The sequence below is a fragment of the Antedon mediterranea genome, chromosome 11 (genome assembly GCF_964355755.1).
Source record: "Antedon mediterranea chromosome 11, ecAntMedi1.1, whole genome shotgun sequence".
NCBI classification, from domain to species: domain Eukaryota; kingdom Metazoa; phylum Echinodermata; class Crinoidea; order Comatulida; family Antedonidae; genus Antedon; species Antedon mediterranea.
The window spans coordinates 20,000,648-20,025,953 of record NC_092680.1 but is presented as its reverse complement, the minus strand read 5'-3'; the positions used below and the strand labels follow the sequence as shown (position 1 = coordinate 20,025,953).

The following is a 25,306-nucleotide window of genomic DNA, read 5'->3' as shown; positions in this document are numbered from 1 at the left end:
CTCCCGCTTCTACCTTCGACCTAAACTTGTTATCTATATGCCTAAAAGATAAATCATACAAAAGATTAAATATTGTTAAAACTTTGACCATGTATTGTATGCTACTCACTCGGTGTGTTATATAATATGTCATCTGCCCTGCATAATCCCAAATGCTACTAATATTCTGAGGTTTAGTAGTTCGGCTCGATGTCTGCTGCTTGTCTCCGGATGCCCACAATTTTACTTTACCAAGCACACCAACTGTCCCACCGGTGTTTGCTGTAGTGTCAAGTTTATCACTGATTTTATTAACAACTAATTTGTGAATTTGTTCAGGAAACTTCTTTGCCAGTGTATTTCCTCTGTCATCTAAGACAAAAATACAACATTATTTGTTTATTTCTATTTCATCATTAAAAATACAAACGATAATGATGATAAATGTGATCGTAATAAAAATATAAAACGGACAATAATAATTATACCCTTTTCCTCTAGATTCAATTCCTTCTCTTCTTTTAAATCATCCTATGAATAATCAGAAAAATAAGTTAAAATTTCGTCTAATTATTATTAATACTCTAATACTTTGTAGTAGAAGAAAAAAAGTACCATAACTTCAGCCGGTATCTCGATCTGATCAGATTCGATGGATGATGTCGAAGTCGTGCTAGTTTGTCTCTGTAGTAATTGTTTTGCTACATAGTCTGTCACTGCTTCTTCTCGAATCTCATTCGATAATTTAATTACTATAAAATACATAATAACGTTACATTACAACAACGTAATATCAAGGAGGCATTATAGATAACCCTTCTTCCAACAAACAGGTTTATATGCTAATTAGGTGCTAATCGGTAAATATTTGTTTTTGTACCATTAATTCCACACACTGAAGGAGATATGACTACTTTATACCGAAACATGTATGTGTTTTTTCTGTATATAGTATTTTAAAGCTACCAACATTCTGATAATGGTCGGCATAAACATTGTTGCGATCTTCCATCGATGCAATAGGTCATACTATAGTAGTAATGAATCATTTTGTATAAATCTGTTCATTAGTTCTAGTTCCCAATAAATAACTAATTTTGAAAATAACCAACCAAGAAGCTTTGTTTTACAATAACACTATACTTTTTCAATACCGTCAATATTGTGTTCCTGCCACTTTTGGTAATCGTCCCCTGACGCTTCAACCAGTGTGTTTGCGACAACTATTCCGTTGGTAAACTGTTCTTTCGGATCGAATCTAAACGTTAATAGACAGTAATAAACAGTCATAATGGTTACGTAAATATTATTGAAATTAACTGTGTCGAAGCATGTTGACTGTGTGCTTTACTAGGCAAAGCTTCATCAAACTGCTATTTGGAGACGTTTTTGGTACATCTCTACACTATGAAACATGAACTTTAAGTATAGGATTCCTCGAATTTTCTTACACTCAATTCACTAAAATTACTGACTTGAGATCTAACGACCACCGACAATGTGTACATTATAATGATACAACATTGGAAATATTGTGTTAATCTTATGTTAGACCTTGGATTAAAATTCAATTCAATTCTCTACGCAATAAATTCTGAATTAAAATTTTACCTATTCAGTAGAATAATCTACATATTATCATAAACAAACATACCTTTTTCCAAGAATAGCTTTCACGCAACTTGTTTTGCCAGCTCCTTCTTTCCCAAGGAACATACTTCTTGAATTGACTATTGTAACTGTACCATTTTCTAGAGCCTCTTTGAAAACTGCAGTTGCTTCCTTACCTCTAGCTATTATTTCAGCTGGAATTGAAAACTCTAAGACACAAATATGGATAATAAATTATTGGTACCATGCCTTTATATTATCAAAGTGAAAGTTTTTTTTTCTGGAAATAACAAACTGTTATTTTAAATGAATTTTTCAGACTGTAAGTATTTAGACCAGTGGTATGATTACCATGTAAGACGCAATTTTATAGCAAATGTTTATTTTATTAGGATGCGTTTTTTATTCATGCTAAAGCTAATCAAGCTAAAACATAGAAAGAATATTCACTAATAAGTAAATGCCTCAAGCACGTCGTTATACTTTTCATATCAGTTTAGTAAACTGTTTCCAGCAAAATGTCACAATACTACATTGATAAACCACCTAATCTTTTAGTTTTTCATGATTCAGTGAATCTTTATAGTCACATGGTCAATAAAATAAGTTGCCCTTTTGTCTGTTCAGAAGCTTAGAAGAATTTCTGTTTATTTTTATCCAACAAGATTTGAGTTACCATCGGTTTAATAGATAATAACAAACCTATCATGGACAGTTACGATTTTTACGTTTCATTGAACCTCATTTATTCACACACCTACTTTATATTTTCTAACAATAAATTAACAATACATAACAATGTCAGGTTTAAAAAATCTACTTGCCTTCTATCAGTTGTATGAGCTCTCGTTTCTTTTCCTTTTTATTTTTTTTATCATACCCTGAACACTTATTTTCATTATACAGATCAATCGGTGTTTTGTTATACTAAACAAATAATAAATGCAAACATGTTTACACAAATATTTCGTAATCAATCAAAGTAATCAATCATATAAAATGAATTATTCATTGTAGGGCTAGTCTACTGATAATAGTTAAACACCAAATAGTGTTAACTAATAGCATACAGTAGGCTAATACTTATAATTATAAGGCCGATTCCAATTCAATGAATACATGGTCGAAGAATACACAGTTTGCAAATTATGTAAAAATCATAAAGTAGAAAATAGAGACCACTTTTTATATGAATGTGCAAAACGTACTACTATAAAAGACTTTTTAATTCAGGTAAATGTATTTTTGGTACGATACTTTTTGGGAACATTTTTCTAATGGTAATATTGAAAATCAACGTTCATGTACTACTTGATGACCTTTTATATTATTTCCTTGTAAACAATACTTAACTACTGTACTAAGAGTGACCGCCCATCACGTAAATTAACAACTTTAAGTATATTGTTTATTTATTTTATCTACATTATAATAAATACTTTTTCTAATAGTTTTAATATTTGATAGTCTTTAACAATTCCCCACTTTGATTTAAGTATTTTTGGCTGCAATACTAACTTTATCTATTAAATAACTGTATTGTTAATGTTTCATAAGCGTATGCCTCTGATCCAAAAGCGTAATGTTCGAATAAAGTTTGACAGAAACCATTATTTTTAATAATCGGATGTTAATGTTAACGGAGAAACATGTTATATTACATCACTGTGTGATTTTATTTGAAATGTTTCTATCTGTAAATCTCATGTTAATGACTTTCACCCTCATCATACTGTACCGTTTGTACCCAATTTGAAGTCTAGCTACTGTTTTACAACAACATTTGAATTGTGCAATCTACTGTAATCATTAAATTAAATCAAACTAATCATTAATTATTATCATTATATAATATTGATGATTACCAGTTTATTTATAATTGAACACGATGCTCCATACGTCATCAGGCAGATGGAAGTATCATGATGTTGCTTGTAAGTTAAAGTCGGTGATCCGAGACACCTATGCAATGGTGTACCGGCATACTGTAATTAAATAGCAAAATAGTAAGTAAATCAATGTCAATAACGTGTTCTCTAACTATTTTAAAGAAAACATAGCCTTATAATTTTAATCTTTTCGGTATAAAGTCTCTATTGTACGTACGGGCAGAGATTAATCTGATACATCGGTGTCGTACAGTGGATTGAGGAACAGTTAGAGATCAATAACTCTTATAAGAATGGTTGAGAGTAGATGGAAGAGAGAAAGGCCTAAATGAAAACGATTGAATTTTAAATTACTCTAAGATCCATTTACACTAGGACGATAACGATAGACGATAAAAACATAAAACAAAATAAATTAGAAGATTTTTCATTCTGTAGGCCATTGTCATACGTCAGGGCAGGTATAGGGCTATGTACAGTGGAATCATACAAAACCTGCTCTGAAGGATGACAAATAATAAATGTCTTATTTGGCATACGTCAGGGCAGGTATAGGGCTATGTACAGTGGAATCATACAAAACCTGCCCTGACGGATGACAAATAATATATTTATTATCTGTCATCCTTCAGGGCAGATATTCTATGATACCACTGTACAGCCGTATACCTGCCCTGACGTATGACAAATAATAAGTGCGCAAAGCTACCGCTCTACAGAGAGCGATAGCCTAAATAGCCTAAAAAATTCATCATAATATCCTTAATAGGATGTCCTAGGTCTAGGCTAGGTAGTGGTATTGATCATGACGTCATTTTTTTTTTATTTTATGTAAAAAAAGGCTATTTTGTCCTAGTCCTAGTCTGTAGGCCCAGAATAACCGTTTATGCTGTATTTGATGAAAATAATATTTCTCATGTCCAATCAAATGACGTCATAATCGGTAATAGCAATAATAACGTACCTATAATACAACGATGTTATTGTTCTTATTGATCATGACGTCATTTTTTAAATTTTATGTAAAAAGGCTATTTTGTCCTAGTCCTAGTGTGTGTAGTCAGCATTTAAACTACATAATCACAATATATATACAATAGGCAATCTGATTTACATTATTATGTTTGTTTGCTTATATAAATGCATTTACATAGAAATGTTTGTTACCATGACATTAACACATTATCTTATCTTATATAACCATATAGCATTTAACGTGGATCGTCTACCTACGTATTTTAAAGCAAGTTGTTTTATTAATTTGTACTCTACTCACCTCTCCTGTATTCACGTGTTGTCTGTTTCGTTGTAAGACAAGTTTCAATGCGGTCGAGTACCCTCTGAGTGATAAGCAATGAACAATAGTACCAGGATACTATGAACATAAAATTACCACAAAAATCGTCTCATATAAAATAACATAACGTAACGATACGCAACATATTCGTTTTAATTAACTGCCTTCATGTCTGTGCACTGTAGATAGGAAGGACAGAATTATTACTGTTTCTGAAGTTCAACTAAAGAGTATGTTAAATCTTTCCATTAAAAAAAGACCCAACAACGAAAGGAACTAAACATAAATATGATTTGCAAGATCACGGTAGGATGTCCAAGATCAAGGTAAATCAAGGTGTACGCAATAGTTGTGTTTTCTATCTGATTGTCCTTACCCGTGATAAGTTGAAATCTAAGCAAACATCTGATGCTTGAGCAATCAGCTGAATTACTAAGTTTTCTGGAATACTATACAACCACACACCAACCATTAATAACGTTTGACCCTCCTAACAAGAAAAAACATACATATAGTATTACATTAAAGTGACTCCATGCGTATATGGATTATGTACAGGTTTTAATTTGTTTTCAAGAGAGACATTAACAAAAATATTTATGCATAAATTATATACCATAATCATCATTATTAAATTATGAATATCCTTTGAATTATAATTTTCTTTTTCCTTATTCTTAAATATTTTATTCAGAAAAAAGCGTACAGTTGTGAATAAAAATTGTTTTAGGCCTATATTTGATATTATGATATTGTATGCATAACACCGCTAAAATAATAATATATTCTTTAAATAAAATCAAATAGCCTATGACCCACATTAAAGAGTGCACCAACTGGTAGCGAAAAAAAAAACACGCGAAACATCGGTGGTCGAGCGAATTTCATTATCACGCAAATCAAACATGTTGATACAAAAAGTTGGCCGTGGCCCACTTCACTGAGGTTCACCGGTCGCACGAGTGCCGTTAGGCCTAGTAGTGGGAAAATTTATATTTTGTTAATTATAATATGTCGTCGAATTTAAAACATAGCGATACGATATTTAATTTTATTAAGTCACAGTTTGGCCGTATAATATTTTTATTGCATTTAGGCCTAAGGCAACATTCTGACGTATTTCATAGGTTTCATTTACGGTAGGCCTACAGGATAGGCCAAGTAGTTATACTGCATGGTATGCTAGATTGGTAGGCCTACTCTGTACGAATTTAATAGCGTATAGGATGTGTGGTACTTCGTTGATTTTTTTAAACATTAATGGCTAGACTCTGGGCCTAGCTAGCTAAGCTAAATAAAAAATATCGGGCGTAACTGCTGTATTTTCAATCATTGTAACAACACATAACAATAGACGCGTGGTAAAACAATGCCTATCGTAGGATCGCGATCAAAAAAACAATGCAGTTCGTAGGATCGCGATCAACAACAATACCTCGTAGCACGCGTGGCCACGAAGTAGGCACGAAGCTGGAATGTGGGTTACATTAATTTTTAGCTGTACTGATACACCAAAATAAATCAAATTTCATTAGAGTTAAATTTTAATTCACGGAATTTATAACAAAAATTGTCATTATTTAACGTTATAATAATTATATGTACGGTCAACAACAACAAGGCAATCTTGATTGCCTTGTTCCAAATAACGTACATGTTTTCATTTGTATAAATCAAAACATTATTTTAGGCTAATCATTTGATATAAAACAACAACCTACACGGTCTGACATAGTATTTACAAGTTGTGGTTCGGATGCACACAGTCGTTCAACTTCTGGCCATTTCCCTGAAACAATAGCTTGCCACAATTTGTTGCTGTTAAATAAAGTGTAAACAAAACATAAAGCTTGTCAGAAAAGGATGAATATAAAGGTGATCATTAAGCACCTGTTGGTTGTATTATTATAGTTTTTATCAATGAAAGGATGACATAGCTCGAGTGAGTGAGTGGTCGAGTGGTTATTGAGACAGTGGAACCGTAATACGTAGCCATAACATCGGCAAGGGTTCGAGGCTCACTCGCTCCAGGGTTTTGAACAAGTCTCCTCGGATAAGGACTATTAAACTATATGTCCAATGTACACATCTAGCTCATGTGCACTTAAATAACCTAGTACATCTTTCGAGACGAGTAGGGGGTTACCCGGTGTACTAGTTCACACACAGCCACTGTCACAAACTCATCATAAAATGCACTGGGCCCTCTGGGAGAACAGTCTTAGACTGAAGAGGCAACTCAATATAAAGAATAAATAAATAAAGATCATACATAATTATATGAAAGGTGATCATAATGAAAGGTGATCATAATGAAAGGTGATCCTAATGAAAGGTGTTCATAATGAAAGGTGTTCATAATTAAAAGTGATCATAATGAAAGGTGATCATAATGAAAGGTGGCCATAATGAAAGGTGATCAAAATGAAAGGTGATCATAATGAAAGGTGGCTATAGTGAAAGGTGATCATAAAGAAAGTTAACCATAATGAACTGTGATTATGATGAAAAGTGGTCATAATGAAAGGTGGCCATAGTGAAGGAGATCATAATGAAAGGTGACCATAATGAAAAGTGATCATAATGAATGATGATCAAAATGAAAGATTATGAACAACGAATCGTGTACTTACTCACTAGCAGGAATACTCTCCATTTTTGTTGTTGGTTTCATAAAATGTGTCAACAAATCTGCATTATTTTAATTTAATGTGCTTATAAAGAACCCGCTCCATCGTTAGCGTTGTTGGTAAGGTCCATGGAAAATCGAAATTCAGATTCTATTCTGGTAAATTATTTACGAACAAATGAGCTCGACGGAATGCAACACAATTGTGACCCTAACAAGTAGTGGTGTATAACTAATCAACTTGTTATTCTTTTCAGATCTAATCTTAGGTGCTTCCTGTATAGGGAGTGAGTTATTTTAATAACAATATTATTAGGATCGTCAAGCATAGGGACGCGCAAGCAACAATACAGCGGGAATAACTATAAAAAAAAAGTTTTGGGGGACTTACAGAGATGAACTTAATAATTCAATAAATGACTTACAGATAGAAACTGATACAATAAACTCTGATTATAGCTCAAATAATGCAAGTGATTCAAAAAGAAGAAAATACAGACAACATGGAAAGAAATATGGTAGATCAAAAACAAGCAAGTGTAGTAATATTAAAATAGTATTTAATAATATCAATAGGTTAACGTCTGTTAGACTCAATGAGATTGCTCATTTAATCAAAGAGAATAATATTCAGGTTTTTGGCGTTGCAGAAACCTTTTTAACTAATGATAATAATATTGATATAGATGGTTATACTGTAATTGGTTTGGTAAATGTAGAAAACACAAGCGAGGAGGGGGTGTAGGTGCCTTTGTTGCGAAAGATATCACTATTTTAGATGACATGTTTTTAATTGTAAATCCGATGACTACGAAAGAATTTGGGTAAAAGTGTGTTTTGATTCAAACACACAAGTGTATATATCGGTAGTATATTATCCATGTTAATGGAGTTGACAGTTAGAAATCAGATGAATTGACTAATCAATTATTATCAGAAGTTATCCAATTAGAAAATAATGCAGAAAATCATGAGCCTCTCATTCTGATAATGGGGGACTTTAATGGTAGAATTGGTCATGAAATTGGTCATGAAATTGCTAATGGTGATCCACAGGTTAATAGTAATGGTAAGCGCTTACTACAATTTAAGGATGATTCAAATATGTTTATTTTAAACTGTAGTCCTTTATGTGAAGGGGTGGTTACTTGGTGCAAGGGTAATCAGAAAAGCACCATTGATTACATACTTTGTTCTAAAAATATGTTGAATAATGTAGTAAAGTTCATTGTTGATGAAGACAGAAAGCTAGGCACAGGAAGTGATCACAATAGCCTTTTGTTAGAATTAGATACTACCCTAATCACTCTTGTCAATCATCATTCTTATGCTAATCATGTATGGAATACTGCAGGTATTCAGGATTTTATTAAGTATCAAGAAAATATTGAAAACAACTTTTCCAACTGGGATGCTGGTGGCTTTAATAATTTGATAACTTGTGGGAATCCTGGAAATCTATTGTTGTTTCTTCAGCTAAGGATGGTGTTGTATTAAGAAATTAAGTAAAAAACGTAAACATTGGTTTGATAATGAAGTTAAAAAGCAATAGCAGAACGAAGAGAGGCTGCTCGTGCTCATAGACGCTCAGAAATTAGATCCCAATTGTGCTCACACAGATAATCTGTGGCAATCTTATCAAGAAAAAAGGATACAAAAAACTTATATCTAAGAAAATTACTGAAACTAGGATAAATAAATCGGTAGAGATTGATAATAAAGGAGGACCATCCTCCTTTATTATCAATCTCTACCATCCTGTAGGGACTTTTGGAACATATTAAAAGGGTCTAATGACAAACGTAGTAAATCAGGCATTAATTGTGTAAAAATCCCAGAATCAGATGAAACTACTTGTGATAAAGGAAAAATACTTTATTTTGTTAAAGAGTATTGGGAGAACTTAGGTAAGGCTAATAACGGTTATGATTGTTTTACATATTTAACAAAGCGGGCGGTTTATGAGATGCGTTCTAAAACATTAGGTAATGATAACGATGACGAAAATTTACTATGTGACATTAATATAGACCTTGATATAATCATTGAGGCACTTGCAATCGCTAAAAATAATAAAGCTCCGGGATCGGAGTTGATGGAATAGCCAATGAGCTTTTAAAAAATGGTGGAGACGCTTTAGCGGCATCACTAGTTTGTTTATTTAATAGAATTATCAAATTAGAAACAATACCAGTACACGTGAGTGGAATATGAGTATCGTTGTACCAATATTTAATAAGAGAGATCGTAAAGACCTAAATAATTATAGAGGCATCTCATTAACATCTTGTGTTTCCAAAATATTTAACAGAGTAATCTCAATGTATATCTTGTTTTGTTGAAAAAGAAAATGTACTTTCGGAAGTCCAGGGAGGCTTTAGAGCCTATCACCGTTGTGAAGATCACATCTTTACATTGAAAAGCATTTTATCTTGTCGTTCAATTGAAGGTAAAACTATACACATCTAGCTTTCCTGGACTTCCGAAAAGCATTTGATAGTGTATGGCGTGGTGGTCTCCTAAAATGTGCCTGGGGTACGGGATTTAGAGGGAAAATTTGGAAAATAATAAGCTCACTATATGACAATTTTAAAGCAAAAGTAAAAGTGGGGGAAAGCATGACTGATGAGTTTAATATCCACAAATGAGTAAAACAAGGGTGTGTACTCTCACCAATTTTATTTTCTATATTTATTAATGAATTTGTTAAACTTCTTCGTGAAAGCAATTTCGGGGTAAGAATGAATGGTGTCTGGATGGGAGGGCTCTTTTGCGTTGATGATGTTATATTGATTGCTAATAATGAAAGGGAAATGACTGAAATGTTAGAAATTGCCAATATATTCGCCAAAGAATGAAAACTTGGTTTTAATCATGAAAAATCAAATGTCATGGCTGTTGGAAAACGCATAAATAAAAATAAAGAGTGGAAATTAGGTGAAAAATCGATAAAAGAAGTAAATAGTTATAAATATTTAGGGATCTATATTTTCTCAAACATGAGTGAACATTCACATTATGAACATGTTATCCAAAAGGGCAACCGGCTTATAGCTTATATCAAAGGTATCTTAGCTAACCTTGATGACTTTAACCGGGTGTACTATGGAAACATACTGTGGAAAACCATTGCAATTCCTCCAATAAATTATGCTTGTAGCATTTGGTATAATAAATCAAAGAAGGATAACGAAGACCTAGAGAAAGTGCAATTGCAAATGACCCGCTTTCTTCTCAAAGCTCCACGGTATACTCCAAAAGAGGCACTTTATGGTGACCTTGGGTGGGTTCCATTAAACTGTCCAGAGTTAAACTATTTAATTGTTTTATAACTATAGATGACCACAGGTGGCCTAATATTGTACTTAATTCTATGCTAAAATTGAAATGTGACTTTGATCGTTTAAAATATATATTTCTTAGTAGTAAGTAGTAAACAATACACAAGAGCTGCATGGGAGAAACGGTCAGAACTTAAATCTCCCAATATATAGATTGGTTTTTTTTGTATTGTTGCTTTTATATATGATTTGTAAATATTATACACCTGTGATAACAACTATAGGTCCTCAGTACCTGATGTTGAAACACAATGGTTTGTAATGTAAACTCTTTACTATATTTTATGTTTATTTTTATATACCTTTTTAAATTATCAACTCAAACCTATGATACTGTAGGACAATTTAATACAGTACCTATATTACCATGTTGATAATGATTTTTCTTTTATATTTTTGCAAATATTTTAAGAACCTGTATCCGTCATATAATGTATTGTTTTGATGTATTATGTTAAATTGGATGCACCATTTCTGTGTGTGCCACCGATGCAAAGGTGTCATTTCTTAATAAATTATTATTTATTATAATATACAATAACTTAAGCACTCAGTTTACTTGTAGTTGTTGAGTAAAGAATGAAAGTGCCATGTTTGTTTGAACAGAACATCATACAATGTTATGGATACCTGGGTTATTTGAGTTACAGCGATGTATTTTTTTAAGCTGCTCCTGCCAAGCATTTTGCATTTCTTGTTTTGTATGTTATTGAATACTGTAGTGTATTGATATTATGCTGGTAAATTCATGGTTATGGTTAATACAGTAGGTTTAACTTTTATTTAGTATATTTCTCATTTGTCAACAATGGGCCTAGGTCTAAAAATTCATTGGTATTTTGTTAGTATTTTCCTGTGATTCCAAACAATCTTTAATTTATCAAACAAGAATAAATAGAATTTATAAAATAAATAGTTAACTGGGAATATTTATGACAAATTCTATTATACAGTATAATACGTTAGTGGTATTTGTCAACTGCGTACAAAAAGACCAGTGAACAGTGACACATTCCAACACGCACCTTGGTTCAGATTGAATTGCTGGATAAACAGTTATTGTATTCATAGCATTTATAATTGCTTGGCCCTGTACTTTTCCTAGTACTTATGCTTGTGTTGATTGCTGCAGACAATGGAAATATGTGGATGACCTCACCCTTGGGGAGTTCGTTCGCAAAGGTGATTTGCCTTCCATACAATCCCTGTTATATGATCTGAGTGTTTGGTGTTCATCCAATAACATGATACCCAAACCCTCCAAATGCCATATCTTGGTTGTCAATTTTCTTAAGGACAAGTCGGACGATATTATATCGCCTTCTTTTAGTCTGAGTGGTTCCATTTTACAAGTAGTTGATCACATGACGCTTCTTGGTGTAATCATTCAAAATGACCTGAAATGGGAACTTAACACTAATAATATTGTGTCTAGAGCTTCTAGACGTTTATTTTCCTTGTGCATTTTGAAGAAAGCTGGAATCTTAATTAATGATCTGTTGACTGTTTATATGGCTTATATAAGACCTATTAGATTTAGAATACGCTGCCCCTGTTTGGCATGGCGCTATCACTAAGGATATGTCCAAGTCTATTGAAAAGGTACAAAAGAGAGCATTGCGAATCATGCTAGGTAACAACTATTTGTGCTATTATTATGCATTGTCTGTTACTGGCTTACCCACTCTTGTTGAGAGAAGAAACAAACTGGTGTTGTCTTTCGGGGAAGGCTTATTAAAATCCGAGCTGTTTAGAGAAATACTTCCCCCTCTTCATAAGCCTGCTCGGTCTCTCAGATTCAACCGCTTTCTAGAAGTACCTCATTGTAAAACCAGCAGACTTAGGTCATCTCCAGTTCCCACCATGGTGGATATAATTAATAGGCACCACTAGCTCTTTTTTAGATATGTAATAAGTGAATGTTTTAAGGTTTTTTATTCATGTATGTTTTATAATTTTATGGTACGATATCTAATTTTAATTAGATGTTTCTATTTTTATGGCAATTTTAACTAATTTTTAATTATTGTGTAATACAATTCATTTCAGTCCTTGACTGTCGTTTTGTAATATATTTTTATATACCGAATAAATAAATAAAAATAATTATTCGCTCTTCAGACAGATTTTACCAAGGTTAACTGGTAGCAGGTAAACACTTTCAGGAAAAAGGTAGTTCTCATAGTCGTACAGTTTAAGGTAAATATACAACAGCCAACCCTAATAAAAATGATCACTTCATTCAGTATTATGTTTTAAAGAGAACTCTGAAATTAACCATAGAAATATGTATAAATAACACGACTTATTATTACATTCAGAATTAAATAAATTGTTTGTGAAGTTGAGAAGCTTTCCGTGATGCCCATCCGTTGAAAGCACCAACGAGGAAAAGTTTAACAAACAATGACAAGTGTTCGTGTTTGATATAAAGGTTCTAGACCTACTATGTATGTTGGGGGCCTCTAACAAAAAAAAGTAACACCCAAGTCATTTGGAAATGTTTATGATGCAACCAGGGAAGAGTGAAATTATAAGTGAATCATTGGTAATACGAAACACTCGATGAAGGTGGAAGAATATATTTATACCTGAAGAACTTGACATAAATATTGTCTTCACGGCAATCTTGAGATCCAAAACAAAAATTGTAAAGATAATTAACAATTTCACTGAAAGTTTTGTAAAATTTCTTTCATGCCAACAATTTTAATGTTACAGAAGTTTCTGTAAAACCTTGTCCATCGAGCGACGATGGCAAACAGTAAGCTTCTTAAAATTAGCTATATTTCTTGATTTTCTTTACAATTCAGCAACTATCGTTTCTTTATGTCATCTGATTTTTTTGTTTTCAAAATCAATCATGGTGGATTATACCCAGCCCACTCACTTGGTCCTCACCTTCATGCATGTGGTAGAACAAAACAAAATGAAATCACATCTAGTGTTTACTAGGGAAAAATTTCCTGGACACACTCCCAATTACTTCGCAACCCAATTCTCTATCCCACCCCACCCCCTTTTTTAAATATTGTAAAGTGTTCAACAAATAAAGCATTGAAGAAAGTAACCAAAAGTGGCTGCTACTTGATATGTAGCCTCCCTACTATTATATACCACTTTATTGAAACGCATAAGTTTTAGAATGTACGCAACTGAAACAGAGATGAAAACCGGCTGAAATGTTTTGTTTTTCACTTTTAATTACTTATATTTACCAATATTTACATATTATTATATCATTCAAAAACAATAAACTTTAATTTCTATGTAAAAATATAATCAGTATCCGATAATTAAAAAAGAATGGAGGAATTATTACCTAAAGCTTGGTTCCCACTAGAACGTAACGCAAGGACGTAAAGGCAACGCAAAGCTTGGTTCCCACTAGAACGTAACGCAAGGACGTAAAGGCAACGCAAAGCTTGGTTCCCACTAGAACGTAACGCAAGGACGTAAAGGCAACGCAAAGCTTGGTTCCCACTAGAACGTAACGCAAGGACGTAAAGGCAACGCAAGAGTTTTAACCAATGACAAGCGAAGTTATAGACAGTTAAGCTTGGTTCCCACTAGAACGTAACGCAAGGACGTAAACGCAACGCAAGAGTTTTAACCAATGACAAGCGAACTTATAGACAGTTAGCAATCACAAGCGAATAAGCCATCGCTTGTGATTGGTCATTTCACTTGCGTTGCGTTACGTCCTTGTGTGTTGCGTCGCTAGTGGGAACCACGCTTTATAGAAAATAGTATTTAAATCAAAATAATCATTGTTATACCTCAATGATAACGATTGTTATTATTGTATATCCTCTACATTATGTTTAAGTCGATTATGATTCTTTTCCAAAAAGTATATAGATGTGGTTGAAAAAATAGTTAATAGTATTGCATTATAAGAGTGTTTTTAAAATGAGATATCTTCAAATGATTGTAGGGCTATATTATTACAATGTTTATAAATGAACATGGTAAAATAACTAAATAAAACTAAAAGTAGTCAAGAAAATGATTAAATAATATTATATGCCATTTGTAACAAAGAAATGTATTTAAGTTACTAATTTTAATTGAGGTGTATAAAAGTCATTTTAACGATAAAACTTTGATGCCCGATCAACAAAAATGCTGAATCAAACCAAGTATAAGTTATCGTTTATTTTAGATTAAATTAAATTTGGCTTTTGGATATTCATTATCAAAATTTTAGTAAGTAACTATATGCATGGTACCTTATTACCAGTTACAAAAGCTACATGAAGATAGCCTATCCACTAATGGCAATAAATCTATAAGCAATGGTTTGAAATATTCTAAACGTATACATTTTGAATTTGTAGCTTTTGCTATGGTTAATTCAACATATTATTTCCTTGACGTAAAATCGGGCCACATTATTGGCAAGAAGGAAAGGAATAAAACCACTTTTACCAATGTTGGTATTAATAATCTGATTAGTCAGCTACTGCTACTTACTAATAACTGAAACTATAGATAGAGAACACTAATATCGATCAATTGGTAAATCGATCAATCGATCAAAACAAAAAAGTATGCTAAACAAGGTCAAATGCCGGTGACATGATGGTACATGATTATGGTCGTACGATAGTTAAATGTGGCCCCTATATCAAACAAAAGACAATCAATAGTTTATTATAACAAGATTAACATACAGTAGTATGTATATTGTCAGAATGGGAAGAGAGCTTGATTTTGAAAATTGGTGGAGAGAATAAAGAAGGAAAGCCTCGTCTTCCAATTTTTACTTTTCCAGGAAACTTATAGAACGGCCACTGGCAGACCGTTATGGAGACAATTTGTTCATAGAGGAAATTTGATAAAGACGTAAATGTTTTGATAAGTAAATTTGGTGCATTTCAATTTAATCTACAATACAATTTTATTATTTTCAAATAAACCTGATTTTTTTAATTGATGCTAATGTACAGAGTGGCGCGAAATAATCCGTAGCTTACAATTATAGTCTACATGTTGATTATCCAATGTACTTAGGCGATTTTGTCTCTCCATACAACATCCAAAGCACATATTTTGTCAACACTGAGTAGCTTCTTCTAATATTTTAGCCATTGATGTTAATTCATTATCTTTTAAATTATCGATAAATGGTTGCAAGTAATGTTCGTTTAGGATACCCCTTTGTTCAAGATCCAATATCACAGTCCATTGGTTGTTTCTGTGTTTCTTAGAGACATTCTCTAGTTGGATCAGTGTTGCTATGTTGTCATCTCCCAGTCTGGTACCGAAATCGATCAGCTTTTGGCGATACCGTGTGAAAGATTTTATCTGATGGTCGGCTTTTTCGTAAGTGTCCTTTAACAGTTTGTTGACCTCCAGAACTCCCGTTTTACCAGTAACATCGATTATTTCGATGATAATTTTAAAGTTGATAGCCGTAAGATGGCCATCGTTTTTCATAAACTCGAACAATTCTTTGGGTGTTTCAGCCTTCTGTAAGTCGCTTAGACACTTTATTTTGTCTTTGCATAGCGTCTTCAGCATATCGAGTGAAATATGTTCCTCAAACCATTTCGACACCTGCATCAACATTTGCTGAAATTTCTTTTCCCGAGATTCTATAAAGACAATATCAACTGTTATAATGATTGCTGTTATTTGATTATATACCTAAATTATAGAAATATATAGTTATTCTGTAACATCATACAGTTATTTCAATTATTTTATTATTTCTTAATGCATATGTAAATAGCAACTTTATATTATTTAGGTTTAATAATTCGTTACAAATGTTATCATTATTAAACGATACGATTTTGTTTAAAGAAAACTATTTTAAATAAGTTTTATTTTTTATAAATACTGGTATTATTATATTATTGATAATACAATTGTTATTATTAGCAGCAGTTTTGGAGATGTAGGCATGATCTCCTTTGAATTATCACTATTAGGCCTATATTGTTTTTATCGCCAATGAATCATACGCGAATAATTTGGTGCATCGTCTTTTAATATTGAGGAGGAGGGCTAATTTCTATTATAAAAAAAGTCATTGTATAGTTACCTCGCCTTAATGTACCTACTTGCTGTCCTGTGGCTAAAAAAATATGTTTTAATTCAATATAAGCATAATATCAAAAAGTAAAAGTACATCGCCAACGAATTATTGTTTATGCGCCTAAATTTCAGTTCTAATCTGAAATTATCAAATACTAACTTTGTTTAATTACGTGGAAAAATTATTATAATATAGATTAGTGTAAGTTAGTTACCTGACTTTATCAATGTCGGTTTTTTCGGTATTGTTGGCCGTTTTGGATCTGAAAATAAAATATCGATTCCATTTATTGTAACTTTTTTATTGACTGCATCTGCTAGCCTTACCTCATAAAATACTAATTGTAACAACAGTTCTACATATTACTGTATTTGAATGCATATATTTTTGTATAGTTTTCAGAAACTATTAAAAAAGAACATTCATTTATTTGTGATCTATATGCTTATCGTGAAAACCAAGTAATTGCACATTGTTATTGATAATCACCTGTTAGAAACAGTCTTTGGAAACCTTGTGTAATCATTGAGTTTCTTTCACATGGAACAGTCGGGTTGTCTAAGCATCGTTGAAGATCATGGAAATGAGGCTTTGAAGGTTTACACGCTATGCAAAGTACGGACAGTTTGTAGCCGACTTTACACTTAGTTGCTAAATGATCCTGTAGATAATCTAAAATCTGCATAATAACAAATAATCATACCAATAATATATATATAATATATATACCGTTTTAAGATTACTATTTATCATAACCTACAAATAAAAATATATAGCCAACATATTTTTCGTTTTAAATCTCAATACGTCAACACCGTGTACATCAAAATGTTATGTATCTCACCTCTTTGCAAAAAGCCGATCGTGGGCTATCGACCATCCTGACCGTACCTATGTCATCGTTGTCAATTTCAACTCTGCGTGCTATTTGAAACTGTTGAAAAACATAATAAAATAATGCGATTGAGAGGTCATTGACTATAAAAGACACGACCAATATTCTGTTATTACATAATTATTGTTATCGATGATCAGGGATGTTTGGAATAGGTTGGTAGGGTTGGGAGCGTGGGGGCTAGGGGAGACATACATTCTTATAATAAATGGGTATAGTTTACTGATTGAAGGAAGTAAATAATTGTTCTTGTTGTTGTTGAATAGTATATTTTAGTGAAACTAGTATGCGTATATATTTTGTCTTTGTAAGGATAACAAAATGTAGGCATATACCTAGCTCAAAATATAACGATTAGGTAAAACATGATTGCCTACCTTCAATGCGTTCACCTGTGTTTCTCTCTCTCCGTTACGATCTTCATGTTCAACGGCACCAAAGCTGACAACGTGATTATCAAATCCAAAATCACTACGATTTTGGAATAATTGAATATCATCACTTTTCCTTTCTTTAATCTTCGAGAGGTGTAAGAATTCAACAATCAACATGTGGTAGACGGCGTCCGGAAGGAAGTCCGTAGGATTGGGGGCAGTCAAATAGATCGACACCATGTTACTCGGATCTTTCCTTGTTTCCAATACATCTCCTTTAATTTGTATTTGGGAAGGTACCAGGAACACTCGATTTTCTTTTTGATGGTTCTGTAAAACAAAATTTTGTCGTTATAGTTTTTTGAGAATTAAAAGTGTGCCTATTTTATGTAATTGAAATTTAATTTTGATATAGGGCCTACTAGAAGTATACATACACCAACTACGAAGTTTCATGAAAACGTTGACGTTGAAGTTACATAAATCCTTATTATATTGGCTTATCCAAAAGAAGATGATACTAATACAATAAAGAGATCCAGATTAACCTTTTCACTAATATAAATATACCAATAGCATCTCACCGTTACTGGTTGCGTTTCAAATACAAGGTCGAAGATCTTCAATACATCTAAGAAGATATCGAAGTAGCTTTCATCTTCCTCTATCAATTTCCGCCATAAATGTCGTAGTAACGCCTCATCCAGGATTCCCTCAACACTAAATGTATTCCATAATTCATTTAATGTTGACCACTAAAAAATTATTAGTAAAATAGTTATCTTAGTGTCTTGTCTAGTTTTATGTTCAAATCTGCTACATTGTGGTGGATTTCTAGTTAGCGTTGAATGGTCATGATGACGTCACACCAGACAATAAATTGACATCTGTTTTTTACAGACGTTAAACTAAAGATGTAATTTCTGAACTTAAGAAGTAACCAAGAAAAATTTAAAATAGCTCTTTATGTTATTCGAATTATTTTCATATAATTTTAAATTACATTTTTTCACTACATGGTAGCTTACTCTCTCAATGTTGTCTGGTAGTTTATCAGTGAAGATATCTGAAACCACTGCAATCATCATTTTTACGTTTGTTACCACTACATCCTTTAATTTCTCTTTCTTCCTTGAGTAGAGAATAATCCCTGTGTCAGTAAGGTAGTTCAGAACTAAAGCCAGTTCTTCTCTATCAACAATGTCACATCCATTCGCTATGAGTGTTATCTAAAAAGAACAATGATAGAAAACATTCTTCAACTCAGAAAGAACTGCACTTGATATCCTCTCCCAGGTTCTCTCTAATAGCTAGATGTTACCTACCTGTCAGATTGTTAGATTGTTACTGTATATTACCGACAGAATAAAAATAATGATGATCATCACCATACTACAGTGTTATTGTTTGAAAAAAAGTTGTAATATATTTTAGATTAACAACCAATTTACCTCTTTCAAAGATATCAGTATTCTTGTTTTACCAAGTTCTTGTATCTTGGTTTGGAAATCGACCCATTTGATTGGAATTTTTCTCTTCATAGCATTCGTAAAAATTCCAATCTTTCTTTTGAGTTTCTCAACTCCTCTACCAGATTTGTTATCAACAATGTGTATCTCATGATCTACGTGTTTTTCGTATGGCGTGTCTTTGATAGCATCAAGTATTTCTTGTTTCATAGCATCAATCTGTAATATAAAAAGTTCATTAACTACTTACGTTAATGGTATTTTCCGGCACGGCGTAGCAGCGTGAAAACGAAACGATGACGTTTGATTTGATATGCGGGCGCCGTACTGGAACCGTGCCGGAACAGGTTTGAAAGACCATTTAAGATGTATTCCAGATGTTACAAGATTTAATTATAATATTTATATAGTTAATTACCTAATAAACCCAATATTTACAGTCGATTAATCAACATTATTTCCTCATTAATGAATCATGTCACTTACCTTGGCATTTTTTTCAGATTCACTTCCATTTAGTAGGTCTTTGTGAGTCGCGACTAACAAGATTGGCGGTAAAACTACGCCGTCTTTTGTTTTCTCTTCTCTATTGCTAGGCTTAGGCCTACCATATTGTAGTACGCCATGTTCGTAAATGGACCTTATCCAGAAAACAATCATTCCCAAATTTGTCATTCCCAAAACGCCCTGAAAACAATTATACTATAACTATATATACACAAGTAATAATGTGGCTCTTTTGGAAAGACTCACTTATAAACATCTTCATATAATTTATGAATGAATTATTAGATATAACAAGTAGTTAATGAAGTTTTGGAACTTACACAAGTTTTCGGGGATTTTACGTCAGTACTTTGATTCACATCTCTTTTTTTTACCATCTCATGTAATCCGTCTACTGCACTAAACGCAACAATGTACGTAACGCCTCCTGTCAGGAACAACTAAACGAAACAAAAGCCGTTTGAACCGAAGCGAATTTGGCAAAATGTACACGGCTCAATCAGTTTTATCAGAAATTATTAACATTTAGTAAAACAGTTTAGTTGCTGTCAAGTGCAATACGTAAACTGTTCTATTTCTTTATTCAACAACACCCCACCCCCTATCCCCCCCCCCCTACCCCCCCCCCCCCCCCCCCCTTTTAAGATATACAGGTAACTCTGGATCTTAAGCCTATAACATCAAATAAACAAAAGGTTGACGTTTTGCGATTTACTATGTTATACTCACTCGATGTGTTATGTAATATGTCAGCTGGCCTGCATAATCCCAAATGCTACTGATATTTTGTGGTTTCATGGAAATTTTTCGGCTCAATGGTTGCTTGTCTCCAGATGTCCATTGCTTTAGTTTGCCAAGCATGCCTACTGGCTGTGTCCCACCGGTGTGTGTCGTAGTATCATCGAGTTCATCACTAATTTTATCAACTAGCAATTTGTGGAATTCTTCAGGAAATTTCTTCTCCAGAGTACTCACGTTACTTCCTCTTTTATCTAAGGTAAATACAAAACTGTATTTATTTTTAGGCATATCCGTAACAAAATAGGAATACCAATTCAACATGGAAAGAAGAAACAATAATATTATACCGAATGGTACATGTAGGCTTATTATAATACAGAGATAGTTAAAGGACAACTTGACCGAGAACCATGTTTCAACAACGTTTTAAGGATGTACATTATGATTTCAGAACAATCGTAAGATTTACAATATCGCCGCACGCGCTCGCCGTACAACCGTCGCTGTAAATTGCTGTGACAAGTACATGACAAAATCTACCGTACCTCATGAGTTTTCACTGTTGTTAACATACAAGGGATAGGTACCGTCATTTCAATTGCTAATTTGACCTGTATTAGGCTTAAATTTGCCAAAGTGTTTAGTCTGGTGTTTTTCACTTTAATATCCAGATAAGCAAAGAAACAATAACAAATAATCAACATTTAAATTGTTACGATTTATTTTAGAGTGTTTAATACTAGAAATGTTTGCGATTTGCAAGACTTGTCTATTGACCCGAAAGGGTAGCTAGAAACGAATGAATTACGTATGATGCTCTGGAATCATTCAACCATATCGAACTAAAAACTGTTTTAATACGATGATAGCGGTGAATTTTGATGAATAAAGACGATGATGTTTATAGTAATCCATCGGCCTAACACTTGTATACAAAGACGATGGGGAGTAAATTATACAAGTTTATGAATTTCGGTGAAAACTCATGAGGTAGATTTTGCCACGCACTTGTGACGTCACAGCAATTTACGGCGAAAGCTGTACGGTGAACGCGCGCGAGTCGGTATCGTAAATCTTGCGATTGTTCTGAAACCATATGTACATCCCTAATACGTTGTTACAATATGGTTCTCGGTCAAGATATCCTTTAATAATACCTTTTCCCTCTAGATTCAATTCCTCTGTATCTTCATCTAAAGTATCCTGTTATATAATCAACAGAAAGACAATAATTATGTTAATACTTCGAATAATATTCCATATAATAGTGAATTGAAGTAAAAACAAGTTCTTAAATACCATCATTTCAGATTTGTCTAGATCAGATTCAGTCGACGAAGTTGATTTAGTGCTGTTTTGTCTCTGTAATAGCGTTTTTGCCACATAGTCTGTTACTGCTTCTTCTCGTATCTTATTAGATAATTCAATTTCTATAAATACAAATAAGAGTAATTAACAATTATATAATCTTACAATATTTTTTAGGACATGAATGTTTACACGTATTGTAGAAACCTTTTTCATTACCTGTTTACAGTTTTAAAAAATATTTTATTTATTTTACATTTTTATAGAACTCAAATACCGTCAATAGTGTGTTCCTGCCACTTTTGGTAATCGTCCCCAGACGCTTCAAAGAGTGTGTTTGCAACAGTTATTCCATCGGAAGACTGTTCTTTCGGATCGAACCTGATAATAAATAAAACGTTACAGAAAAGTCATAATGTGTTATTATTAACTACATCATTCAAATTATATAACTGTTTAAGATAAAATGTAGTTATTATAGTAATCCGGGTTAATTACATGTCTATGGTCTTTCACACCTGTTCCGGCCCGGTTCCGGTCCAGCGAATCGAACGCCAATGTTTCGTTTTCACGACGCTCTACGCGGCTATGCGCCAATCGATATGCGCGTAACCGCGTAAAAACGAAACATTGACGTTCGATTGGATTTGCCGGCGCCGGACCGGAATCGCGTCAGAACAGGTGTGAATTTCAGAAGTTTTTGTTGATCTACACCAAAGATCGTATAGCGCCACGTAGTGGCGCAAGATATGGAACTGACGCTCGAAAAATGATAATTCCATGGGCAGCCATTCCGGCAAGCGGATTACCCAGTAGGCAATGCGGCACGCCACCAAATCAATGAAAACAAATAGGATTTACATCTACGCGATAAACAGTACGACTTTATTTTATCTTTCGCGTCAAAATGAAAGAACATCTATATAAAATTCGATTATATAAATTTACTCCATTTGATATTACACTTACATATGCGTATATCACTGTCCAACCTCAAACGGCTACAGAATAAACACTGACTGTATGGAGGACGAATTTTGTAGGCAGTCGGTTGAGGCATAGTTATAAATAGTGTCGCGGGGCGCAGCGCGATGCTACGCACTTCACGCCCAAGGTCGGCCGCGTTTGGCCTAGGCTGGGATGATGGCTTAGTTTATGTGCGAGAGAAGCATTTTTTTGGAGATGAATTGTAATAATTGCCAAATATATTGTCCAAAACTGTCTTTTTAATTTAAAAAAAAAAAAAATTAATGGGCAGGGGGATGTTCTTTTCCCTGTTCGGACCCTCTCTTTCTATTTTGTGTGCTTCAGGCCTACAAAGTTATTTCATTGCAAGGGGAATTTTACTACGATCTGCCACAACTGTAGTATACTGTACAAACATTACTAGATACAAAAACAATTGTTACATTTTTTTAATTTCAAAAAAGTAAAAGTATTAAATATTAATTTTAAAAATTCATAATCATAATTTGTTCTTTTCAACCCACTTTTATTAGCTCAACTTTCAATATTACAGACAGGATTAAAATGCAATAAAAATACTGAAAAATCTCACTTTATACAATATTAATAAATAATGATGGAATAATTAAATACACTCAATAAATAAATTACGAATGTATGGTTTTAGCCTTCTTAAATACAAGGAAAATTCTATTATTTTGATTTCTTGTATTACAAAAGAAGCCAATAGGCCTAAACAACAGTACTGATAATAACTGAATTCTGGTTATTTCCTTTCACTTAAAAGTATGAGGTGTGTGAAAATAGTGATTTTATTTGTAATCCCATAGGATACTGCTCCTTTTCAAGAATCAAAAATATAAACTATTATTACTATTGAAATATAATTGTCCATCAGTTCTGGCCTTTGTATTTAATTCTTGTGTAAAATACCACTTTGCACTCAATCATCTATCTTCTCAATTTTACAGTATGATGACAGACTTATATCTTTCTGAAATAGGGAAAAATATATCATTAAATTATTAGGTCACTTTTCGAACTGTTACATAATCATTTGATTACTTATTATAGTATTTTAAAATACTATACATTTTTAAATTCAAAACAAAAGTCAATATACTATTTATTAATAATTGTAAGTATTCAAAAATGTTTACATTAATTAACTAAATATTTTTCAAATAAAGATGAAGAACAAAATAAATATGAGGATCAAATTTATAATTTAAATTTATTAAATAAAAAAAACAAACAATTCATTCATTCATAATAACATTTATTTCTTATCATTTCAAAGTAAACAAAATAACAATTTAAATATAAATAATTAAGAGGCAACACCCAGAAAGTAATAACATTTGGAGGTTTCCCTCCAAAAAAACTTGTGACGGGTAGCCAGTTAAGAAATTGTAATCATATTGGAGTTTAAACAAACAGAAACAAAACAAGACAAACAAACATGTAAAGCAAGACAACGACAAATTAACAACAATAACAACATCCTCACGATTTTTGATTTCATTACATTTAATTATTTCTGTTAATGTTATTATTAATAAAACGCTATATTGTCTTGTACATTTTTATTAAAAATTCCTAATTCCCGAACAGCTTCAGTTTTTTTCTTAATCTTCCATCCATCCAAGCCTTGTTTGATCCATCTATCATCAAGACGCCAATCAATATCATTCATCCTCCCAGACTTTTTTTTATTAATCATACTAACTAAACTAGGCCTAGTATTCGGCATTAAATATGCCAAGCCTACTACTACTAGTACTAGGCCCTAGATCGGATTGCGCAGAAACGCCTGCCTGAACTAAATTTAAACAACAATTTAATAATTTTGTTAATGTTTACTAACAAAAAAATATATATTCTAAAAACTTACCACTACAATTTACCCAATACAACACGAGAAAACTTCCCGAACAAACAATAACACGTCACACGTGGATGTGGTTCAATGGTTTATTATACACTTCCGGGGTATGTGATCGCGTAACTTGCTTGCCGGAATGGCTGCCCATGGAATTTCACTCATGCGCAGTGTATAAGAGATAGGAGTTCCCTATCTTGCGCCACTTCGTGGCGCTATAGTATCTTTGATCTACACTATTGAATGAAATATTGATACATTAATAACATGCGGTCCTGCTACTGCAGCAACATGACATGACTGATGGAATGAATACACTGCTTAATATCAATTATGGGACCCCTGTATAACACGGTATGAGTTAATTTGCAT

The 25,306-nt window shown here is 32.8% G+C and overlaps 1 protein-coding gene across 1 annotated transcript; it reads right to left on the bottom strand.

Annotated features, from left to right (window-relative positions):
• Positions 1-15,713: 15,713 nt before the first annotated feature.
• Positions 15,714-18,524, bottom strand: LOC140062055 (uncharacterized). The gene is made up of 6 exons (XM_072108099.1): positions 18,065-18,524; positions 17,637-17,726; positions 17,282-17,471; positions 17,007-17,054; positions 16,799-16,831; positions 15,714-16,346 (listed from the first exon to the last, which is right to left on the bottom strand). Exons 1-6 carry the CDS (start codon positions 18,299-18,301, stop codon positions 15,805-15,807), a joined length of 1,140 nt encoding a protein of 379 aa, XP_071964200.1. The 5' UTR covers positions 18,302-18,524; the 3' UTR covers positions 15,714-15,804.
• Positions 18,525-25,306: the final 6,782 nt, after the last annotated feature.